At 38.5% G+C, this 24655-nt stretch overlaps 2 protein-coding genes across 7 annotated transcripts; one reads left to right on the forward strand and one right to left on the reverse strand.

Annotated features, from left to right (window-relative positions):
- The first annotated feature begins 500 nt into the window (after positions 1 to 500).
- Positions 501 to 13450, forward strand: LOC112511986 (histone deacetylase 8). Of its 2 annotated transcripts, none has more exons than XM_025117756.1 (3): positions 501 to 886; positions 1612 to 2192; positions 12867 to 13450. In XM_025117756.1, exons 1-3 carry the CDS (start codon positions 574 to 576, stop codon positions 13167 to 13169), a joined length of 1197 nt encoding a protein of 398 aa, XP_024973524.1. In that variant the 5' UTR covers positions 501 to 573; the 3' UTR covers positions 13170 to 13450. The 2 variants fall into 2 exon arrangements, with proteins under 2 accessions (XP_024973524.1, XP_024973531.1); XM_025117763.1 differs by having other exon boundaries at positions 1612 to 2120.
- Positions 13451 to 16552: 3102 nt separating this feature from the next.
- LOC112529324 (transcription factor LHW) lies at positions 16553 to 23822 on the reverse strand. 5 transcript variants are annotated; one of them, XM_025140578.1, is made up of 13 exons: positions 23443 to 23822; positions 23243 to 23315; positions 22143 to 22280; positions 21932 to 22013; positions 21487 to 21528; positions 21340 to 21399; positions 20789 to 20891; positions 20249 to 20677; positions 18675 to 19447; positions 18474 to 18575; positions 18049 to 18189; positions 17842 to 17967; positions 16553 to 16915 (listed from the first exon to the last, which is right to left on the reverse strand). In XM_025140578.1, the coding sequence occupies exons 1-13, from the start codon at positions 23534 to 23536 to the stop codon at positions 16793 to 16795; spliced, it is 2286 nt and encodes a 761-aa protein (XP_024996346.1). In that variant the 5' UTR covers positions 23537 to 23822; the 3' UTR covers positions 16553 to 16792. The 5 variants fall into 5 exon arrangements, with proteins under 5 accessions (XP_024996346.1, XP_024996337.1, XP_024996320.1 ...); XM_025140569.1 differs by having other exon boundaries at positions 18675 to 19114; positions 19199 to 19447; positions 20249 to 20891; XM_025140552.1 differs by having other exon boundaries at positions 20249 to 20891.
- Between the last annotated feature and the right edge of the window lie 833 nt (positions 23823 to 24655).

The following is a 24655-nucleotide window of genomic DNA, read 5'->3' on the forward strand; positions in this document are numbered from 1 at the left end:
TTTTAAATAAGATGGTTACTTTTTTGATTGATATTAATTATGAAGGTCTTAGGGAGTAATGGGCAACCTTAGTCTATATATTGCTCGTGAGCCGCCAAGTACCAGTCTCGCAACAGTATTGGTGGCGCAAAACAAAAGGATCGGTCCTTCAYTTGCTGATCGTTCGCGAGTCGAACTCGCTCTCTTGCCACGCCTTTCACTCACTCGCTTGAGTCGGACTCAATCACTCTTTTAGTTTGGAGGATCATTCCTTCTTCACTCCTTGCTATTACCCGCAGATGGGTGACGATTTTACGATTCTTACGTCGATGCCTTATTATCGTCTAGTTTTTCTTATATCATGTCATGTGTCATGTTGATCATAATGATAAAGCATTCGTGAGGTGTTAAAGATTATCGTATTTCGAGACCCTTCTTAAATAATGAATAAATAATTAAAAGATCAATATTTTACTAAAAAAATAAATAATTCAAATTTAGTTCATAAAATTAGAGGTTTTTGCGCGATTCGCTCCAGACGCAATCTAATGTTGTGTTAGAGGTTTGTCTGACTCTCTCTCTCTGCCCATCACCATGGCAGACCAGCAGCAAGAGCACCAACGCAAAGGTCCTCCCCTTCAACATTCATCATCTTCTCCATCGCCATCTACGGATCACATAAACGTATTCTGGGACGACGGTATGCTGGACCATGAGACCGGCAAAGGAGTGTTCGATACCGGAATGGACCCTGGTTTTCTGGACGCACTCGAAAAGCATCCCGAGAACGCCGATAGGATCAGAAACATGCTCTCCATCCTCAAAAGAGGTCCTATTTCCCCTTTCATTTCATGGCATCCCTCCAGGCCTGCTCTACTCTCTGAATTGCGCTCTTTCCATACTCCAGGTAACCTTCAATCGAGTATATCACGCATATTGTATGGGTAAAGGATTGGCCCGCCATTGTTTTTTACTTTAACAAAGAAAATAGAATGCACTATGAATTGAAGTCCAAGTTTTCAGAGTTACAAGGCAACAATTCAACATTAAAATCAATATGTTTGAGCAAGATTTGAACATCAAATCAAGTGTAAACCAAGTATTACGATGAATAAACGATTTCCATATAGAACTCGTATCAATTTTGAATTTGAAAAATATATAATCGAATCTTATAATGAACTGTAAAACCTAATTTGGGAGAAACTTCGCAATCATTTGCTGAGAATGATCTGATACTGGCTATGGATTAGGTTTTATGTTGCATACTTGAACCAAAAGGTTCACCAGGATTTTGGGAACTTAGGTTATGTTTCAAAATCAACTCAAATGAAGCATGCCATATCTACTTGACATAGAATTGGCAAGCATGACTAATTAAATTGAGTTTCACATATTATTGCATAATATATTCTAGTTTATCATGTTGATTGGTTGTTTCAAACTATCATCAATGTCTTCAAATTGTTTGTCAATTCTATCTTCCGATCCATCATTCTCTACTGAATTTCTCCCCTGCCCCGATTGAAACTCGCATTCAAGCAAGACCTAGGACTTCATTTAGCTATTTTCTTATTTTGATTGGTGACTGAATCATGCATGTGATGTTAAATTCCAATGTTAATTACACAGAATATATCGATTCCCTACTCGAAGCAGATAAAAAGGGAGGAAAAACATTTTGTAGTGGGACATTTCTGAATCCTGGATCATGGAATGCTGCACTTCTAGCTGCTGGCACTACACTTTCAGCAATTAAATATATACTTGATGGGCATGCGAAAATGTGTTTTGCACTGGTTAGGCCTCCTGGTCATCATGCTCAGCCTACTCAAGCTGATGGCTATTGCTTTCTAAACAATGCCGGCCTTGCTGTTCAATATGCTTTGGATTCTGGTTGTAAGAAGGTTGCCGTTATTGATATCGATGTTCATTATGGGAATGGAACCGCAGAGGGATTCTACCACTCTGACAAAGTTCTTACCATTTCCCTGCATATGAATCATGGTTCGTGGGGGACATCTCATCCTCAAAGTGGAACTATAAATGAGCTTGGTGAGGGAGCAGGATTTGGCTATAATCTGAATCTACCCTTACCAAATGGAACAGGGGACAAGGGTTACAAGTATGCAATGACAAAGGTGGTTGCCCCTGCTGTTAGAAAGTTTGATCCAGATATGATGGTTTTTGTTGTTGGCCAAGATTCAAGTGCTGTAAGTCGATATTTCAATTGATGATTTGCCATTTTGGAGTTCATTTCATAGAAATACTCCTTTGATTCAAAAACGGATGCACGATCTAACTTTGGACGTCAAATAAAAATTTAAATAACTACATCAAATTTGATAACAATGACTTAATATTGAATTTGTGATAAAAATATTAATGTGCACATAAATAGCTAATTGGTCTGACCTTATTGGACAATTGCACCTAAGTTGGGATCAGGGGGTTTATTCATGGTATTTTAGGGGCATCATATTGGTTCTATCTAACAAAAAGGCTGCTTATATGATATAGTCTCATTAGTTTATCAGGTCTGCCAACTAATGCAAGCCAGAAACCCTTTTGTTTACTGTTGAAATTCCAGCAATCTACCTGTTCATTTCAGTGTTTGTTTGATCCTTGATTTGGGTTCATAACAGACTTCACATACTAAGGCAATAGTTCTTTGTTGGTCCTTAACAGCCTCATAATCAAGAAAGCCATGTAGAGAGAAATGAATAGAGAATTCCTATTGGATCATCAAATTTCGTTGTTGGTCCTTGATAGCCTCATAATCAAGAAAGCCATTAAGAAACACATTCTTGATATCCTATTAGTGACAGATGAAAGCACCCCATACTTGATCTAAATTTTTTGAGGATATCTATAGGCTTTAGTCATTTGACAAGCTTTTTGGATGAAAAGAAACCATCTGGATGCAATTTGACGACTATTAGATGTATCATTAGTTTCATCAGTATTCATTAAGTATGTTTTATCTATTGGGATTCTTCCCATTTGAATAAGTTTCTGACCCTAAATACATGGTATGAGAGTTAGGGCCTTGACCACATAGGTGTCAACATCCATCCATCTTTTTACATTCATGGTGAATCGATTGAATTTGGTAAAGGGTTACAGTTTCCACAGGCTTTCGAGAGGCCTGGGATCTCCCAAATTGGTTTCCCGGCCAATGCAATTCACAAAACAGAATACAGGAATTGGGTTCAAGCTTTCCCCAGTCCCTTCTCATCAATGGACTTCTGAGGTAGGGCAACTTATATTAAATTACAAAATTGACCTCATTATTAGAAATCATGTTTTATTCGGAGGAATAAAATAAAATTGTCTCGCCTCCTAACCTCTCCTCTATTAACAGGCAGGCTCCCTAATGCGCTTTCCCTTATTATACAACAGACTACTCAAAAGTCCTATAATGCCCCTGCACATCTTTATAAACTACTACCACTACTGACCCTTTCTCCTCCTCCTAGCATATGTATCTAATAGCAACATCCAAAGCATCCAGGGTATAACAATAACGTTCACCTTGTCCTAAAGGTGGAAAGAAAAAGAAAAGGAACTGATACACTACCAATGTGTGAACTCCCTCACAACTAGATGTGTAGCCAACAAGCTACCTTTTCCTTCTAAAGCCAAATTCCAAAAGAAGACATTGAACTGTTGAGACTTGAGACCCTCTAACATAATCTTTCCAATTAGCTTCAAGAAAAGATAGGCCACCCTTTCACCTTAAGAAACTTGTGTCTTTCATTCCAAGAAGCCTGCCACCATAATTTTGGCGACCAACTCCGGACTTCCTAGCTTCAGATTGGTCACAGCCAATAAGCGCCCATTTCCTTTCAAAACAGCTTCCAATTTTGATCTCAATCGTGCTTCTTCAATATATTTGGAAACCGTTAACCGGCTTTCAATACCATCTGAGCTTGAATTGTATCAGGAGTCTCATGGTTGATGCAAATGTAAGAGAACCACCCAGTGGGGACAACACAACTCTATGATCAAGTTTCTTAGGTGCCAAATGTTCTCCATATCTAGACAAGATAATATCAACCAGAAGCCTTGACAGAACTTTGTCTTCCCTAATGACATTTTGGAGTGAACGAATACTTGACCCCATTGTAGAAGTAGAAAATTGAAGGTAAAAAGGGGCATTACAAATTTCATGATTCCGTCCCTCTTAATCTGCTCATCATCTTTCTCATTGAAGGGATGAATTGCAACGTAGACATTAACAGAAGCTTCACATAAAATTTCACATGTACGACTGCAAAAGGGATGTTGAAGTTTCCTATGAAACCACTCCCTGTATACATCTATTGCGCATGGTGGTGGCCATGGCGGTATTGGCAACGGTGGCGCTGGGAACGTTAGCGGCAGTTTTCCACGACCATCGCCCCCACCAAACTCTGTATTCGTTGCCCAAAGACAAAGTTGTCAAATTAGGCGTGGATTTTTCAGATCCATTACGGTAATTTCTGGATTTGGGCCAAGTTGTACAAACTTGTATGGGCCAGGGCCAAAATAGATTCAACAGATTGGGCTTGAATGGCTTGCCTGATTTCTTATTTCTCCCCTAGTCCCCCTTGTACGATTCAACGGACTATCAATGTCACCAAAGAAATTTCTTCCCCATTGAAAGCAGCTTCTAATGCAAGTAATTTCTTCTCTTCTTTCTCTGTCCGATTTTTCTTCTTTCTTCTTTCTTCTTTTTCTTCTCATCATCGCTTCCTCATCCATGGAAATTTCAGACAGAATTTGGATTCAGGTTTGGATATGATTAAGGATCCTTTTTCAGATCTGGATTCGGATTTGGATTCAAATATGGATCTGGATCCGGATTTAATATTGTATTCACTCTCATATGAATTTTTGCCAAGACCAGAATTCGAGTCCTTTTGAAAGGTTATCTTCAACGTGTCTTCTTGTAATTTGATCATCATATCCATCATCTACATCGTTGTCTGCATATCCTTGTATATAGATCCAAAGTGTTCCTAAAGTTTCACTCTCCACGTATTCCAAATCTTCACTGCTCTTCAAAATCTACGAATCTAGTCGTCATCCTCTCTGAATCGAACTACTCTGATACCATTTGTTGTACATTCATGGTGATTCGATTGAATTTGCTAAAGGATTACAGTTTCCACAGGTTTTCAGAGGCCTGGACTCTTCCAAATCAGTTTCCCGACCAATACAATTCACAAAACAAAATGCAGAATGACCCTCACCTCCTAACCTCTACTCTATTTAACAGACTCCCTGTTTGGTATCACACAGTCACACACAATGAAGAAATAGTAATACCCAAGTGTTGGTGCTGGAAAACTTCATATTATTCATCTGCTAGAATGGCTATTTAAATAGGAATACAAGGAAAACCAATTGAAYAGWAGAAAGCTAACAAACTCCTATAAACTTGGAAGACCACTGGAAACATTCAAAAGAAAGCTAACTATCCTGCAAAGCAGGGGGCTTATTAAAAAAATAAATGTGACTAAGACTGCACGTGACCACCACTCACTCCAACATATCTTCTCCTAAACTAAAGACTTCTAGTCTTTAGTTTAATTCTGATGTATCAATCATACCGAGCATAGCACGCAACTTCTCGAACTGATCAACCTTCAGTGGCTTTGTCATAATGTCTGCAACTTGAGCTAGAGTGTTGCAATACTTCAGCTCTATAACGCCATCATTTACCAAATCACGAAGAAAGAAGTACCTCACATCTATGTGTTTGCTTCGACTGTGCATCACTGGATTCTTCGAAAGCTTGATAGTTGACATGTTATCACAGTTAATAACAGTCCCTTCCTTCTGAGCTAAGCCAATGTGCTCAAACATCCTCCTTAGCCACAACACTTGACATGCACAAGCTGTGGCAGCCACAAATTCYGCTTCAGTGGTGGARAGAGTCACAATTGGTTGCCGTTTTGAGGACCACACAATTGCAGCTCCACTTAAAAAACAAACATAACCCGATGTACTTCTTTGATTATCATAATCACCTACATAGTCACTGTCAAAGTACGCAACCAACCGATCACTGCCCCCCCCCCTTTAATAAAATATACCAAGTTCTTTAGTTCCCTGGATATATCGAAGTAACTTCTTCATTGCTGCCATGTGTTGCTCTGTGGGTGCTTCCATGTATCGACACAATTGACCTGCAATGAACATTATATATGGCCTTGTTGCTGCCAAACACATAACGCAGCCTACCATTTGCTTATACACAGTTGAGTCAACAAGACCACTTTGATCATCTTTAACCAGCTTGCAACCTAGGACTATGGGATTTTTCACACCATTGCAATCTTCCATATTAAACCTTTCGAGAATTTCACGAGCATATTTACGCTGGCTTAGATGAATCCCTTCTTCAGTTTGATTAACCTCGACACCCAGGAAGTAGCACATCTCTCCCATGTCTGACATGTCAAATTCAGACTTCATAGAGGCTTTGAAATTCTTGATCAAGGCAAGTGTTGTTCCTGTTATAATCAAATCGTCTACATAAATAGAGACAATTAGAAAATCATCGCTTTCCTTTGTCGATTTCACAAACAAAGTCGGCTCATGAGGACATTTCTTGAATCCTTCTTTGAGAAAGTAACCCTCTATCCTCCCGTACCAGACCCTCGGAGCCTGCTTCAAACCGTACGGGGCCTTTTTCAACCGATAAACCTTTTCCTCTTTCCCCTGCACTTCATAACCTTGAGGCTGCTCTATAAAGACAGTCTCTTCTAACATGCCATATAGAAAGGCACTCTTTACATCTAGTTGATGAATTTTCGTACCTCGTTGTGCAGCAAAAGCAAAAATGGTTCTGATTGTATCCCACTTGGCCACCGGAGCAAAGACTTCGGAATAATCAAGACCATGCCTTTGAGCGTATCCCTTCACCACAAGTCGAGCCTTGTGCTTATCAATCTTCCCGTCTTTGTCTAATTTGGTCTTAAAAACCCATTTGACTCCGATCGCTGTTGCACCTGGGGGTAAGTCGCACAATTCCCAGGTGTTGTTCTTCTCGATTGATTGAATTTCCTGCCTCATTGCATGCCTCTAACATTCATCTTGTGCAGCTTCTTGAAAATTTGCAGGTTCTACTAATGATGAGAACATAGCAACATTCTCCCTTTGTTCTTCATCACTTAGCGCCCCTTCTCCACTGACATAATCGTCCATCCAAACCGGTGCCCTTGTTGCCCTTTTTTCCATTTCATCGATTGCTGTTGTAGCTGGAATAACACTTAAAGGCCCAATATTAGTTTCACTTGGCAGTCCATCTGAGCTGTTAGGCCCAATTGGAACAAATGGTGGACCGTTTGTAGTGTCGGGTGGACTTGGCCTATCTTCATCGCTTTCCTGCTCAACATCATCTTCCCAATCTAGGTTAGAAGAATTAATCGCAGACTCTTGAGACCAATTCCAGGCAACTTCTTCTTCAAACACAACATCCTTGCTAACAATAATCTTGTTGGTAGCAGGATCATAGAGATGGTATGCTTTGGACTCTTCACTGACTCCGAACAGAACACACTTCAAACTTCTATCATCTAACTTCAATCTTCTTTCTTTAGGCACATGGACATGAGCAATACAACCAAACACCCTAAAGTAACTTACAGAGGGTTTTCGATTGCTCCATTTCTCTTCTGGTGTGCAATTTTCGAGAGCTGCTGTGGGGCTACGATTAAGTACATGTACGCACCAATTTGTTGCTTCTGGCCAGAATACTTTTGGAACCTTTCTTGCACTCATCATGCTTCGGACCATATTCAACACGGTTCGGTTCTTTCTCTCTGCCACACCATTTTGGTGTGGTGTATAGCTTGCAGTAAGTTGCCGCTGGATACCATTCTCTTCACAAAACAGCTTAGATTCTGTGGAATTAAACTCGCCTCCCCTATCTGTTCTCAAACACTTGATTTGCCTTCCTGTCTCTTTCTCAACCAAAGCTTTAAATTTCTTAAAAGATTCTAAAGCTTGCGACTTTTTGGTCAGCAAATAACTCCAACATTTCCTTGAAAAATCGTCAATGAAATTAATTATGTACCTCTTCATACTGGTTGATTGAGGAGTGATGGGTCCACAGATGTCTGAGTGAACTAGCTGCAGGTGTTGACTCGCTYTCCAAGAACTYGTTTTTKGRAAMSRRKYCCYWRKYYKKTTTYCCACTARGCAATCTGAACARGTTCCCAWYTCKGCATTGATCAGCGGYAGTCCCTTCACCATTTCTTTGTCATGCATAGCCTTTAAACTCTTATTGTTGATGTGCCCCAACCTTTGATGYCAGAGAATGGTAGTATYATCASTTTYTGTTTTGTGACACTCTTCACTGYAGTTTGGTCTAGCTTTAACCATAAACATCCTGTTCGAACTCATTTGAATTCGTGTGATGAGACCCTTCCTCGGATGATATATGYTGCACGTTCCCTTCTTGATYAAGATYTYCACTCCTTTCYTTTKAATTTGACCAACACTAATCAGGTTGTTCATAAGGTTGGGAACGTAGCACACATCAGTTAAAATGTGAGTAAGCCCTTCAATATCGAGACGCAYATTTYCTTTTCCCATAACARCCAYASGCACATCATYACCAAGTCGTACGTTATTACGATACAAATCGTCCAAGGAACATAACCATTTCTTCTCACCCGTCATATGATTGGARCAACCCGARTCCAGAAACCAAACCCACTGTTTTAACGAGCCASCTYCATCTATTTGAGCCATCAAAACCATCTCMTCCGTGTCATCATGCTCAACATAGTTAGCGTTCTTCTCCCAATCTGGACATTCACTTTGAAAGTGTCCAAGTTTATGACACTTGAAGCATTCAATGGTGCTCTTATCAAAGAAAGATCTGCCCCGACCTCTTCCTCTCATTCCTCCTCGTCCCCTTCCCCGACCTCAAGATGGAGATCCATTCGTTATCTTTAAGACCTGCTCATCTTCTTGTTGCCCGATCATACGTTGCTCATGAACCAGAAGACTACCGTGTAACTCATCAATCGTCATGGTGTCGAGATTATTTGATTCCTCGATCGAACATACGACATAATTAAACTTCGGGCTCAAGGATCTCAGTATCTTAGCAACAACCGTACCTGAGGTCAAGGAATTGCCATTTGCCTTCATCTTGTTCACGATCGTCAAAGTTCGAGCAAGATAAGTGTCAACCTTTTCACCGTCTTTCATTGAGAGGAGTTCATACTCTCTCCTCAAAGCCTGCAGTTGAGCCCTTTTCACCTTTGTAGAGCCCTCATACTTCTGCCTCATGGAGTCCCATATCCCCTTCGAAGAACTCTTATCCAAGATAGTTTCCAAGATCTCCCTTTCAATGGCTTGGAACAAATAATTCTTCACCTTTAGGTCCTTCAGTTTGGCGTCATTGAAGGCCTTCTTCTGAGCTTCACTTGGATTAGTCACCGGTAATGCAGGAACACCATTTTCCACCAGAGTCCACATCTCCTTACTTCTTAGGAAATTCTCCATCAACAAAGACCAATGATCAAAATGACCATCGAACTTTGGGATTGCTAGCTGCACATACTTCTCAGAGTTCTCCATCTCTCTTACTCTTTCTCACCTTTTGACAGAAACGAGCTCTTGGAACCTGGCTCTGATACCAATTGTTTGGTATCACACAGTCAAACACAATGAAGAAATAGTAATACCCAAGTGTTGGTGCTGGAAAACTTCATATTATTCATCTGCTAGAATGGCTATTTAAATAGGAATACAAGGAAAACCAATTGAATAGTAGAAAGCTAACAAACTCCTATAAACTTGGAAGACTACTGGAAACATTCAAAAGAAAGCTAACTATCCTGCAAAGCAGGGGCTTATTAAAAAAAATGTGACTAAGACTGCACGTGACCACCACTCACTCCAACACTCCCTAATGCGCTTTCCCTTATTTACCCCTATACAGCAGACTACTCAAAAGTCCTATAATGCCCCTGCACATTTATTAAACTACTACGGTACTACCACTACTGACCCTTTCTCCTCCAAACATATGTACCTAATAGCAACATCCAAAGCATCCATGGTATAACACCCTCACCATGCTCTTGTTGCCCTTCGTGTATGGTGTTGTGACTAACCTACACAAACACCTTGTCCTATTCTACAAATGTTTTGATGTGTATGCCTAGAATAACCTTTTGATATGTATATCTATACTACCTTATAATACATTTAGGAAAAAACTCTTAAAAGACAAGTCATGGAGCATAAGGTACAACCATTTTATGCAACAAATTCAAAAAACTATGAATTAAATATTTTGATGCATTAGTCACAAGTTTTTAAGAATTCATTACCACCACGATAAGATGAGTGCTCAGACTTCTCGTTCTTCATACCTAATTGCTTTAGACCTAGTTTCACCATTTGACATCCAATAGATGATTCAAAATTCAAATTGTCCGCTCCCAATCTCTTTACTCTCCACACCCTCTCATCAAATCGGTATGCTTCCTCTCGATAAAATCGGTGCGTTGTGATTGATCGCCTTTCCATCTTCCATATCGTTTTAGTTTTAGGGTTTGCTCAGTGTGTGAAATTTGAATTGACCTAGAGAGTTCATCTTCATGCTCAGGGATAATAAGGTAGATGTTTTGTACTCTTTTATCAAAAATCAGTTATGTTTCAGGGTTTCTAATATATGAACAAACTATCTTCGTCAAATTTTGGCAGCTTTTGTGTTTGAGTTACATTTTTCGGCAACTTTTATGCAGATGCAAATGTTTATACGTTGGTAGAGAACAAAAGAAATCAGAGCAAGAACAAATTTTACGTCGTCAGTTTGAGGAGTGGAGGAAAAGTTAAATATCAAAATACCAGGTATGTTCTCCAATAGTTTTCTTTTGACAAAATGATCATTGGTAACTTATTCATTGAACGTTGGAACTACATCATTATTTCAGGGTTCAAATGTTTATGTTAAGAATGTCAACTGCAAGAATGCTTTAGTCAGCGTGGCACAATCATCTTTGCCAATTTGATGATTAATGACAAAGGGATGAGTAAAGGGTATGGATTTGTCTGCTTCTCTACACCAGAGGAATCAAACAACGATGTGAGCACCTTTCATGATGAGTTAGCTAGACATTAATGCTCATAATCTTCTAACCAAATAATTAATTCGTCATAATTTTGACATTTGATATGTCATTAGCAATATTATGATGGTTACCTCATCAAATGCCAAAATTGTGACATATTAATTATTGCCTAGGGAGAAAATTAGGAGCACTAATGTCTAGCTAACTCACCATGAAAGGTGCTCACAACCTTGTTTGATTCCTCTGGTGTAGAGAAGCAGACAAATCCATACCCTTTACTCATACCATTTCCTTTGTCATTAATCATCAAATTGACAAAGGTGATTGTGCCACACTGACTAAAGCATTCTTGCAGTTGATATTCTTAACATACACATTTCAATCCTAAAATAAAGATATAGTTCTGACGTTCAATGAAGGAGTTACTAATGATCACTTTGTTAAAAGAAAAGCATTGGAAAACATACCTTGTATTTTGATATTTAATCTTTCCTCCACTCCTCAAACTGACGACGTAAAATTTGTTCCCCCTTTGATTTCTTCTATGCTCTACCAATGTATAGAACCTTTGCACCTGCATAAAAGTTGCCAAAAAACGTAACTTAGACCTAGAAGTTGCCAAAATTTGATGAAGATTGTTTGTTCATATATTAAAAACCCTAAAACATATCTGATTTACGATAAAGGAGTACAAAACATCTACCTGATTATCCTTAGGCGGGATGGTAAACGCTCTAGGTCAATTCAAATTTCAAACACTAAGCAAACGTTAAAAACTAAACGACCGTGGAAAGGGGATCAATCACAACGCACTGATTTTATCAAGAGGAAGCATCTCGATTTGATGAGAGGGCGTGGAGAGTAAAGAGATTGGGAGTGAACCATTTGAATTTTGAATCATCTATTGGACATCAAATGGTGAAACTGGGTCTGAAAAAATTGGGTAGGAAGAAAGAGAAGTCTAAGCAGTAAGCACCCCTCTTTTGTGGTGGTGGCAGTGAAGCCTTAAAAACTTGTACCTAATACATCAAAATATGTAATTCACACTTTTTTGAGTTTGTTGCATAAAATGGTTCTACCTTGTGCTTTATGACTTGTCTTTAAGAGTTTTTCTTAAATGTATTATAAGATAGTATAGATATAGAGGTAGGTTCATACAAGAATGGCCAAATCACATATGGATTTTACATTAACGCCCCAAAAAAGTGCGCGGGACCCTATGGCTGCGTGGCAAGGTCGTCGTGTGGATCACATGTGATTTTGTATGTGAAGTTAGTGTAAAATCACATGTGATTCGACTATTTACTTATTTTCTTAAATAAGTACCATCCTCGTATGAACCTGACTCTCTATCTGTGTGTGTGTGTGTATATATATATATATATTAATGCATGACCCAGACATATCTTGAGGCATTATGTGCAAGGAAGAGGCTTTCTTAAATCTGTAAGAAAATCATGCATATAAAAATATATATGTCAGAAGATTGTTCTTTTAAATAATCCTGGCTCTCTCCCTCATGTCACGGTTCGCCGGAACACACTAGATTATTTATGTTTCGACTTGCTATCCCCATTTTTGTTGCTGATGCATACTGTTATTTGGCTCTAGTAATGGTCCTGAACTTAAAACCAAACCAAGCAAATCCAATTTATTTCACTTGAAGGTAAAGTCTGGAAAGGTAAAATGGCTGTCTTCGTGAAGACGATACTGGTCCTGAATCTCTAGTTGCATAAAGGTAGAAGTGGGAAGTACATTTCCATTGAAGATCCTCATGATTTGTCAACTTGTTACCTGCAGTTTGATCCAAATGGAAGACAATGTTTGACAATGGAGGGTTATAGAGACATTGGGCAGATAGTTCGCAATCTAGTGGATGATCACTGCAATGGACGCATCTTAATCGTGCAGGAAGGCGGATATCATATCACATACTCGGCTTATTGTCTTCATGCAACTCTCGAAGGTGTGCTCAATCTTCCATGTCCTCTTTTATCTGATCCCCTTGCTTATTATCCTGAAGATGATGCAATCGCTGTTAAAGCTATTGAATCAATGAAACACTACCAAACACAGGCTGTATCGTTCCTAAGAGAAACCTAACCATGAGCTTTTTCTCTACACATGAAATGGATAGCAGGTATTCTTGTCATACTTGTAGTTATAGATGGCAAAATGGTAAACCTGCTGCGCCCTTAACCCATCCCAGTTCTGGTCCCTGCAACCTTTAAGTTGTAACCGGTCCTAGTGGTGGTTCAGTTGCTTTTCCATTCAGCCATAGGGACTTAGCAGTCTGAATGGATTAGGCCAAATTGTTGTTCGATGGTTGTACTAAATAAATGATTTGAATAACATAAATGACTATTTTATCTTTCTGTTACCGGTTAAATATAAATATTGGGGCCGTTTACTAAATGCTTACCCGAGTAAGCGCTTACCAAATCACATTACATTATCGGATGAATATGGTAAGGACCAAGAAGTTTACCCGGTAAGAGCAATACAAGGACCAAGAGTCTTACCCAGTAAGTGAGGGCAACGACTCTTACCACGGTAAGTGCTTACCGGGTAAATTGTTGCATACGATGCCGTTTTAATGGACTAAAATCTTACCCGATAAGTAAATGATAGTGTTAATTTTTACCGGTAAGCACTTACCGAATAAGTGTTTGGTATACAGCCCCTAAAGAGGATAATATGCATCTGATGGATATTTTGTCAAATACTTCCAACATTTTGGTTAAAAATTTCGGGCAACTACTATGATTGGTAATACCTTTATCTTCATGTTTTTAACATATAATATTCATTCAACTATTAAGGGACTGTTTATCTAAATGTTTACCCGGTATGCGCTTACCGTTAGGAGTCAACACTATGATTTATTTTCTAGGTAAGATTGTTGCATATCAAAATGGTATGTGTGCAACAATATATATGGTAAGCTCTTACCCGGGTAAGAGTCGTCACCCTCACTTACCGGGTAAGATTCTCTATCCTTATCATCGTTCTTACCACGTAAGATTCTCGGGTCTTTCCATGTTCGTCCAGTGAGGAAAATTCCCCGGTAAGCACCTACCAGGTAAGCGTTTAGTAAACGGCCCCTAAATAAGTTAAATGTTGGTTTGTAAGTCTTAACACCTACGTTATCACAAACACGTCTATATACTTGACTGACTATTATTTGTCCCTATAAAGAATCAATCTTAACATAAATCTAAATATTTGTAGGGCTTGGTTGACTAGTTTCATCTTGAATTATACAGTTAAAAATTTATGAATGAGCATCATTAGTATGAGAAAAGAAAACATCACGACATTATATGATCCAAAACCCGATCTTAATTTTTCTATACTTTTTGTATTATTACTTGTGTCCAGTCCACGGATTTTAACGTTATGTAAGATTTTTCACGTGACATTTTAACACGGAATTTTCTTCACCTTTTTTACATCGTGTTTTTCTTTTTCAACTAAAAATAATAGCCAAATCGTATGTATAGCTTGCAAATCAGGATTTGGGTTATGATCCGTACTTTGGTAACATAATGGAGGATTGAAGACCAGGAAAATTGTGAGATGACATTTTTCAATTCAAAGTTATCTTGGAAAGAAAGGAGCATCATTGCCAATTTGCCATTAAACATGGTAAATTGGGCCTGTAACCAATTAAGGCATGTCCAGTTAAAGTCAGCAATTAGGGATGGTTACGGGTTAAGTTGGGTTGGATTCGGGTTCAACCTATTTATTAAACAGATTAAAAATCTTAACCTAACCTAACCCGTTTAAATAAATGGGTTCAACCCAACATGTTATCTAAATGGAATGAGAGCAGGTTAACATGTTTATGATTTTCTCAATTCAACTTGTTAAATAAATAGATTGAACCTGGGTTGACTCATTTAATTTTAAAATTTTAAATAAAATAAAAAGAATTAGACCATTTAAATTTATGAAGAAAACACAACCATAAATACAAATAAATTGTTAAAATTTTGAATAAACCACAACCACAACAAATGCATTGTTTAAAATAAATTGGAAACCTTTAATTTCTAAGTAACTCGATTTCCATTTTCACCGATTCCAATTTCACTCTCGGTATTACTTTCCTCTTGATGTAAATTTTCTTTGGCGTTTGAAATCCACATCAGATTTGTTTGGCTTTAATTGGTTAATCATTTTGTTCTCATTGTTCTATGATGGAGTGGAGGAGACTCCAATCATCTTCTTCCGAAATTTCAACTCTATTACTATTAATCACTGAAATAGAACACAAAAATTATAAGCAGTTTCAGATTTGTTTTCCAAAACAAAATAGTTGCTACTAAACATAATTACTAAAATAGAACACAATATAATAACAGAGGTGGAAACAAAATAAAAGAGGTGGTTACATATCAAAAAAGAAACATTATAATAATTTTTTTTTTTTTTTTGTAAGGGTGTCCGGGCCAAAGCCCGACTAATCCCCGGCAAATTTGGAGGCTAAACATGGCCTCACTTAAATGTCGCCAACACTCCCCTCCCAGGGCTCGAACTCGGGTTCATGACTATGTCATGCCCAAGCCTTTACTACTAGGCTGGAAGGTCTTTGACAACATTATATTATAATAAACTTACCGGTTACTATCATAAAAGAAACATTATAAAATAAAAGAGGTGGAAACGAATGAATGAATTACATTATAAAAGGGAATAAATAAAAAACTAGTTACTATTTGCGATTGAGACTGGAACAAAGAGAAGAAATCTGCGAGTTCCACCGGTTTCATACAACCACACTGACCGAAATCTGTATGTTCGACGAGAGAGAGAGAGAGAGAGAAGAGGCGGAGATCGGAGAGGGAAACCGTTGACTATAGTGTTGGTCTGATGGAGACTTGGAGGCGGACGAGAGAGAGCCGAGAGGGAGACTTGGAAGCGGACGAGAGAGATTATTACTTTATTAGGGTTTCAATGTTTCATAGATAATATTAGATATTATAATTAAAAATAAAATAAAATTATATAATACCTTAAACGGGTTGAAAACAAGTTGAAAATTTCAATCCGACCCAGTATTTAAATAGGTTAGACGGGTTGATTCGTTTATTTTGGTTTGAAAATCTCAACCTAACCTGTTAATTTCGGATTGGGTTGGCAGGACACTTTGTGCCACCCCTATCACCAATGCCAGTAACCGGTTAAATTGGTCCAGCATGTCCGGTTAAGGTCACCAATGCCAATAACTGGTTAAGTCGGTCCGCAGTCCTCGTTATAAAATGGCTGCGAAACAGAAGGACCGATTCTACGCCAATTCTTATTCATTTATTATATACAAATAATAATAAGTACGTTGTAATTGATAAATTAAACAAAACATCCACTCCGTTCAAATAAATTTTTATATATTTTGAATTATTAATCCAGATAAAAAAAAAAACGTAAACTTTGAAAACTTACAAAAAAAGTTTGATATTGCATGAAACTTGGAGTTATGTAGGCCCGGTTTGAGGGGTAAAAATGGTATTTCCCCTTTTCCATTCCCTTCAAACGCCCTCTTGTAACAAAACCAGAGTAGAAAAGAAAAAGACCAAATACACCAACAACATTCATCAACTACACAAATTCCGGGTCATAATACGATACTACATCAAGAAGATCCGGGTGGCTGGGATCGATGTCGGTCATGGCACACCTGCTCTCAACATTTCTAACCCACATGCCACCATCACTACTCTATACTACGCACTTCCCGTCGGGCCGGTGGCCGCTTGCTCATGGACCGAAACATTCGCATTGCCGCCGCAATCCAAGAGGCTAACAAGCGAGATAAAGATTTCCATTCTTGTCACGTCCCGGTTAGCCTGTTTACATAATATAATTCAAACTGCAGGAAAATTCATAATCTAACTACGACTTAGGGGCTGTTTGGCAATTGCTGAATGATTTAGTGCAAAATAGTTAAGAGGTCAGAATGGTTGAGAGGGTCAGAATGGTTAAGTGCTGAATGAAATAATGTTGTTTGGTAACTGTTCTCTGAATGATAATAAATTACCATTTTAACCCTCTCTAACAAAAACCCATTATTCCATTTTAACCGTTAGGGCTCCCTCAAAGTTCCCTCTGTGAAGAATCGATCCCTCAATCATTGCCTCTCAATCGATCCCTCCATCGTTGCCTCTCAATCGATCCTCTCAATCGTTGCCCCTCAATCGATCCCTCCATCATTCCCTCTGTGAAGAATCGATCCCTCCATCGTTCCCTCTGTGAAGACCGGCGACTTAAACCGACGAGGCGACGACTTGGGGAGATGAAGGGGCTGTGGAAAGGGCGACCGACGACACCGGCGCCGGAGAAGATGGGGGAGGCGATAACTTGGGGAGACGATGGGAAGGGTATTCATGGAAGAAATGGTACTCTGAATGGTTGAGTAGCCCCCCACCCTCAAAATGGTTAAGAGGTCTGTGTAACGATTAAGAGGTCTGTTTTTTTTTGCCAAACACATTTCACCTCTGACTGATTCAGAGGTTGGCTCTTAATTAAGAGCCAAACAAACAGCCCCTTACTTATACAAGTGGTGTATAGGAAACGTCTGTGTGGGATTTACTAGGTTTGTTTACTCTTACTAGGTACGAGGTGAGGTTATGACCGACAAATGATGCTGCTGAATCGGTTAGTACTGTGTTGTTAATCGGCCCCTAATACCCTAAGCATGATTAATTGCTAGTTTGTTTTGGTAAACATCCCCTTCCTCAGTCAAGATGTTTCGAATTTACAATAAAGTTGTTACCTCTACGGTAAAGTGGGCCCATATCTTGTCGTTACGAGATTCCATCACCCCCTTCAAGATTGTCAATCCCAATCCTTTAATAACATCGGCTATCTCCAAGAACGAACCTCTTTCTTCACAAAGCATCTGCCACCCCACAACACAGACACATAAGCAACATATATGAAAATGTTCAAATACAATGAAAAAGTCCCCCAGCGGTCATACCTCCACTAGCATTTGCCGAGGTGAATTCAGATCCTCGACTATAATCGGGCAGACCATCGATTGAGAATCAACCTCGTATGCCCAGGTTGCTCCTCCTTCAAAGTTGTCCCTCAACAATAGCCCGCCGTCCTTGCTCACAATCTATAGTTAAATCAAACAATAAACGTTTTTACCTCCTCGAAACGGCAGCTCTATTGCTTGGGGTTAAAGGCTAGGTCTACGTGCATCACACCACCCCAAACCCCACCCGATTGAGATATACTAGGTCAGTTCTGTTTGGTTTAGTTTTTACCAACCTTAATAGACTTTTGGTCCTCCGAAATGCAAGGTACAGTTTATCTCACCAAACCAAACGAACACAGTACATCCCACTTGAATGCAGGGTCTAGGAGAGCTACAGTTTATCTAAAAGACAGAAATCATACCTTCGATTCCCCAGTTTGTTTTAGCTTATCTGCGTGCTTTGTAACACTTTGCAAAAAAAGCATATGCTTGATGGTGCGTTCTAGCAAGGCATCGATGCTACACTGTTTTCGACGACAACAGAAACAGGAAAAACATCAAAGTTTGATTTCGGGAAACTCTGGATTACAAGAAAATGAGGTATTGACAGATAGGTGTTTTACCTTGGCACCGTTTGGGATGATTTCTCTCAATTCTTTTACACGATCTTGGATCATCTGGCGATCTTTTGGTCGGGGTCTAGGATTTTCTCCAGGTTTAAGCCTCTTACGATTCGATTTGCTGATTTCATCAGCCCTTTTTGCATACTCAGATGCAACACCACTGCTATTCTTTCTCACATTGTGTCTTTGCTCCTTCCAAGAACTGATTTGTGATGAAATGATAGAGCTACTATCAGAAAAATTTCCCACATCTTCCTTGGAGATCCCAGATTTGTATGAATAAGAACTCGTTACCCCTGTTTTTTTCAAAGATTTGGGGACACCAACCAACTCTCCTTGCATCAAATGAACACCCTGATTAGCCCAAATGGGTGATGAATAAGCAACAGGAACAGAGGAGCCATTGTTTTTTGCCAACGACGTGTGAACCTTGGAGACGACTGCATCTAAAAGATGGTCACTGGCTGTTGATGAATAAATACCGCTATCAGATTCTCCTTCATAAACCGAAAAGAGATCAGAACCTGCTGCACTCTGAAGCTCTAAAACCGAACTATCATTCCTAGTTAGATTTTGCGGGTTTGGTTCGACCCCATTGTTAACAAAGTTATTGTGATTTCCACCAAATAATTTGTTTCTGAAATCCATGCCCACAATATCAAACAAGTCATCCCTTGATGGAGCTTTTGGACATGCTTCTTCTGAGGACATAGTAAGAGCTTGAAATAACTCATGTTCTAGCTTTTCTTTATCGAAAGTTGGCTTCGGCTCGTCTACAAGATGAACCACATGGTTAGAGCCACCACAAATCAAAAAAGTAGAAACATGATGGCTAAAATATGTTTGTTTTTTGGTAATTGTGAGTGCTCAGACCAGCTTAGGCCATGAAGTTAACCTTCCAGTGGCCCCAAGGAGACTTCAACTCGTGAACTCGAGGTTTTATTTTTTATTTTTCTTGGCAAGGTCTATGTAAAATGACCCCTCAGCACAGACTGGGAAAAACACCAGGTATGACCCTAACACTACAAAAATGGTCTTCTAGGACACCAAACCGTCATCAGGCATCCCGCGTCCTAATATAGTACTATGTAGTGGGACTTTAAGTTTATAGAACCAAAAATCGGGTACAATCTAGAGGCATTACAAGAAGTTGTTAGGACGAAATTAGACTATCTAACAAGTTCTATTGACGATGTTGGACAACTTAACAAGACACAAAATGCAAATGTTCTATTAACCTTCATATATAGGGACACTTTTCAAAAGTGTCATATGAAAAGGCTAATGGTATGAGTTACTTTTTATGTCCTATCATGTTGCCCAACTTCATCCTAACATCTTATTGTATGCCTTTACATAGGACAACATTTTCTTGTCCTATAAACTTAAAGAGTCCACGCATGAGCGTCCTAAAAGACCTATTTTATGTAACGAAAGAAGTTAATAGCATGTAGCAGGAATCCAAACTAAAACCTAATGTTTCAACAGGCACCAAGCTCCCATGATCGACTGGTTGGCCAATCTCTTAAGGTTGCTTTCAATTTTAGCTGAATTTGAAATTTGGACAGTCTTACCAACGTGGGTGCAAGTGAAGTGAGCATCCGAAAGAGGCGGTGGATTTGAACTTGCAGCCAGTCCACGAACGTCGTTTGACTTTCTTGCAATCTGAGACATCATAGTGTCATTTTCAAGATCTCCCAAAAATGCATCCGATAGTATATGTTGTTCCATTGATCTTAAGGTATCACAGTTTGCTAAGAACGAGCCAAAAGAAGTTTGCTGATCATTCTTTGGGTACAAATTAGCCTGAGGCACCACTTCCCCAGAGGCTCCAATTTCTTGAACTTCACAGGATTTTGTAGAACTTTGAAAAATTATAGGCGGACTTGCAAGCATCGAACCGCTAGCCACTTGGCTATGTCCGATATGTCTACTAAGAGAGAAAGAAGTATGACCACTGGTTCCTGAAGCCTGAGGTGAGTGGCCCTGTTGGTTGCAGCCATCTGAAGTAAAGAGGGTGCAGTAAGTCAATTTAGATTTTCCAGATGAATGAGTAGAAACAGAATCCCGAAGGCAGATGGGTTCCCGATGATTTGGACTAGGGTCCAAGGAACCTTCGTTTTGCATGTAGTTTTCGGATAATAATGCACCAGGAACACATCCAAGTTGAGAAATTAAACTCTTCACGTCATTCACAAATCCCATATTCTCCATGATCTGCAGATTGAAATATGATTTGCATCAGCATTATGTTCCGAAATCACAGCCATCTATACAGATAATTTGTTATACTTGTGGTACATGTTTTACTGTTCTCTAGAATTGGTTCTGCTTTTCACTTTCTCCATCATGATCCTTTGAACCAACCCTCTGTTCCTTTTCTCGACTGATGTTGTACCGGATGAACTTAGATATGACCTAAGTTGTATTCTGGTACGAACTAGAATATGACCTAAAGCAGTCTCCATGGATAAGAAGTATAGCTCTTCATGAATGGAGAAAGCATTTGAATTGAACACATCTAGGCCCAAATCATAATATGTCTTCAATGACCAACACTTACATGATGATATTGATGTATTAGTGACCTTGGGAAAGCATAAATTCTTGCAACGTTTTCTCTATGATGATATAAATTAGAAAATGGAAGATAAGATTAACTTACGGTTGAGGATGAGCCAAGTTGAACAACACCATGAGGATGAACTGGAATAACTGCTATTGTCTGCTACCGAAAATAGAGAACCATTATGTTATTACAGGCAACAAATCAAAACGATACTTGAACTCGAAAGGCTAAAAGTTACTTAACATGAATGTCGGCTGAGAATTGTGTATACACCTCATTCGATACCTGGCAGCACAAGATACAAATAGAATCAGACATTCATTTGACCACACGAAATTTCTCAATCTTTTTTTTTTTCTATTAAGAAATTCTGAACTCGCTATTCAGGAAGTTACACTACGTGTGGCAAATTAACCGATAAGCTAGTCAAGTTGGTAAAAGAGAACTGATTGATAAGCTAGATGACAATGTAAATGACCTAAAAGGACATGTTGAAAATTATTCAACTCTAGCATAAGGGGGGCATAATTTTATAAAAAAGGTAGAAAAAAACCCTTGAGCTTATTGAAAAGCTATCTGAATTATCTTTTCAAAAGATAGCTTATGGCTTACCAGCTGGAGCTTTTTCAATAAGCTCAACAAAATAAGCTAGCTTATGGTGGCCAAACATAGCCTTAATAATATATACCTCGGGTGGATGGACACCTAGCATTTTGTTATCCGAGATAATCCATTGATGATTTCTAGTGAATGCAACCCTCCCAACTAATCTGAAAAGATGTTATAAAGATGAGTTAACAAACAAACATGACCCTTTGGTCAACAAGAAGTAACATTAGCGGTGGTTCAAAGGCTCAACCATTGCAAATAAAAAAAAAAAAAAAACTTTGGAGACACACCCTTCTCCTAAAAGATTGATGTAGCTGTCCTTCATCATTTTGGTTACAAGTGTGTGGACTTTGTTCCTGGCTTGAACTCCATTCCCAGCATTAGCATAAATAACAGGTTCGTAATAACATTCTTCCCATATTAGAAGCCTACAATTTGGAAGGAGAACTGACTAGTGAGCAAGTAATCTACTATCAGTATTCAATATCACAATTCACAACTAACAGATCCAAATAATTACAAAAAATTGCAGCACATTTATAGTCAAAACCATATATATGTATATATAGAGAGAGTGAGGTTCAGAAGAGAACCCCCAAAAAATAAAAAAACCGAGAAACATCCTAATAACCATTCACCCGAATGTTATAGACATGTTATGCACATGTGCATATCGGACAAATTACTTGTATTCAACTGTGCAAACCATACTGATATCATTTATTAGTGTGTTCCTCGGTTTTTCATTGTTTTGCAGTATTTCCCTGGACCTGGACCCATATATACATATACACAAGTATATATAGAGAGAGAACAAAAAACTTCATCTGAGAACTATGAGAACCAATGAATATTGGAAATATTCATGTAATTAATTCATTATAAATATTCATGATATTCAGAACGAATATCACATGGACTCGGGAGAAAGAATACAAACAAGAACAGACACTATATATACCACAAGAAACCTGATTTGTTTCCTCACTAAAATGCACCAAGACAAAAAAAAGCAAATCCAAACATATGAATCCAAGAACAGATTCAAAAAAGTTAAAAGACAAAAAGCTAAAATAAGAGAAGCAGGCTCTACCCATAAAGAATCAATGGCATGTCAGATCTTATACACACAATTATTACCAAAACCCCCCCAAATTTCCACTAATTAAAACTATAACATGAAGTGTGTCTTATTCATTCTCAATGAAATGTTCACAGCCGGAATAATTGTGGGAGGTCTTTGAATCAATTTTCATACCCTAAAGCCAACTAAACATTGATCGATTAAAAAAAAACACTAAGATAAGATTAGCGTAAAAGATAACATAAGACAGTAAAACGAAAGAGAAGCAAACTTTCCCAGATTCAACCAAATAAGAGATGAACTTACTTAGGGTTTTGGCAGCCGATCTTCCAGAAAATAGCATAAGACCATTGATTGACACCACATAGGGTTTTCAGAGCTTCTTTTAGTAGATAACCCATATCGAAAAAACCAGTGAGATTAAGAAGGTGGATCAATTAAGAGAAAAAAGAAGCAGTCGATTGGGGAAAAGGGGAAATAATGAGCCTAACTACCCCGGCAAGAACCTCTTCCGGCCTGTTTAGTTCTCAACCCACCACTCCTTTTTCTCTCTGGATCCAAATTTCCCCCCAAAATCAATACCCATGTCATTCTAGACATGTAGACAGATACAACTGAAATGGGTTGTTGTTTGAAAGAAGAAGAACAAGTGGTGGTGAGAAAAAGGTTGTTGTTACTCTATTCCAGAAGCTTTGAGGTCAGAGTTTTTGGCAAGTCTCTTCTCCATCATGTTTAGAACGCAGAAAAACATAAAATGTCAATTCTGTTTACAGCTTTTGGGATTTCCGATTCCAATGAGTGTTGACTGTCGATGAAGAGAGGATGAATGGGTTGGTGAGATGGTTTTCAACTGGGTCTGTTGTGGTGTTTTCTTTCTCATGAGATTCTTTCTTTGATGCCCACAAGATGAGGGAGAGAGAGGGAGAAGAGAGAGAAGGGTTTGGTAAAGTGGCTCCTCACTTGTTAAATCATAAAGCCTTTTTTTCTTCTGCCACCTTAGATTTTGGAGCAAAGTGATATCAAACATTTCTGTTTTTTAGATAACTTCAAAAAATTTGTGAACAAAACAAAATGCAACTTCAAACCCATCAAATATCATAGTATTAAGTATCTACATGCATGTTCCTCTAAATGAACCTAATTCAACCCCTAACACATTTATTTTCTTTCTTTTTTCTACATATTTAATACTGATTTCACACCTAAAAGGTTCAAATATCAAGATCGTTAAAAGCATCCACGACAATTGCCTTTTTGGTTCTTGGTGAGTTAAATCTTGTGATAAAACGATCAACACCAATAAATCATTCAAATGTCGTCATTATTGCCACATCAATAACTAATTTATAATTTAGACTAAGTTACACTTTCGATTCATGTGGTTGTTACTCATTGTCAAGTGTAGTTCATATTTTAAACTAAACTAGTGTTGTTCAAAGAGTGTTGTGTGTTATCGCTTATTTTTTGGAATATTAGATTAAAAGTTAAATGAATCGACCTCCTACATCTCAATATTAAACTAAGGGGTTGTTTACTTGCGACGTTATTAGGCTTATTAGTCTATCTGGCTTATTCGCACAACTCATTTGGATTGTTTACTTATGACTTATTCACACAGAACATGGCTTAATCGAACAGATAGAAATGATGTGTTGTGTAATATTCGGGTTTCAAGTTTTGATTTAAGATTTTCTTTAACATATATATATATATATATAT

This window comes from Cynara cardunculus (genome assembly GCF_001531365.2).
Source record: "Cynara cardunculus var. scolymus isolate 2C chromosome LG 1, CcrdV1, whole genome shotgun sequence".
NCBI classification, from domain to species: domain Eukaryota; kingdom Viridiplantae; phylum Streptophyta; class Magnoliopsida; order Asterales; family Asteraceae; genus Cynara; species Cynara cardunculus.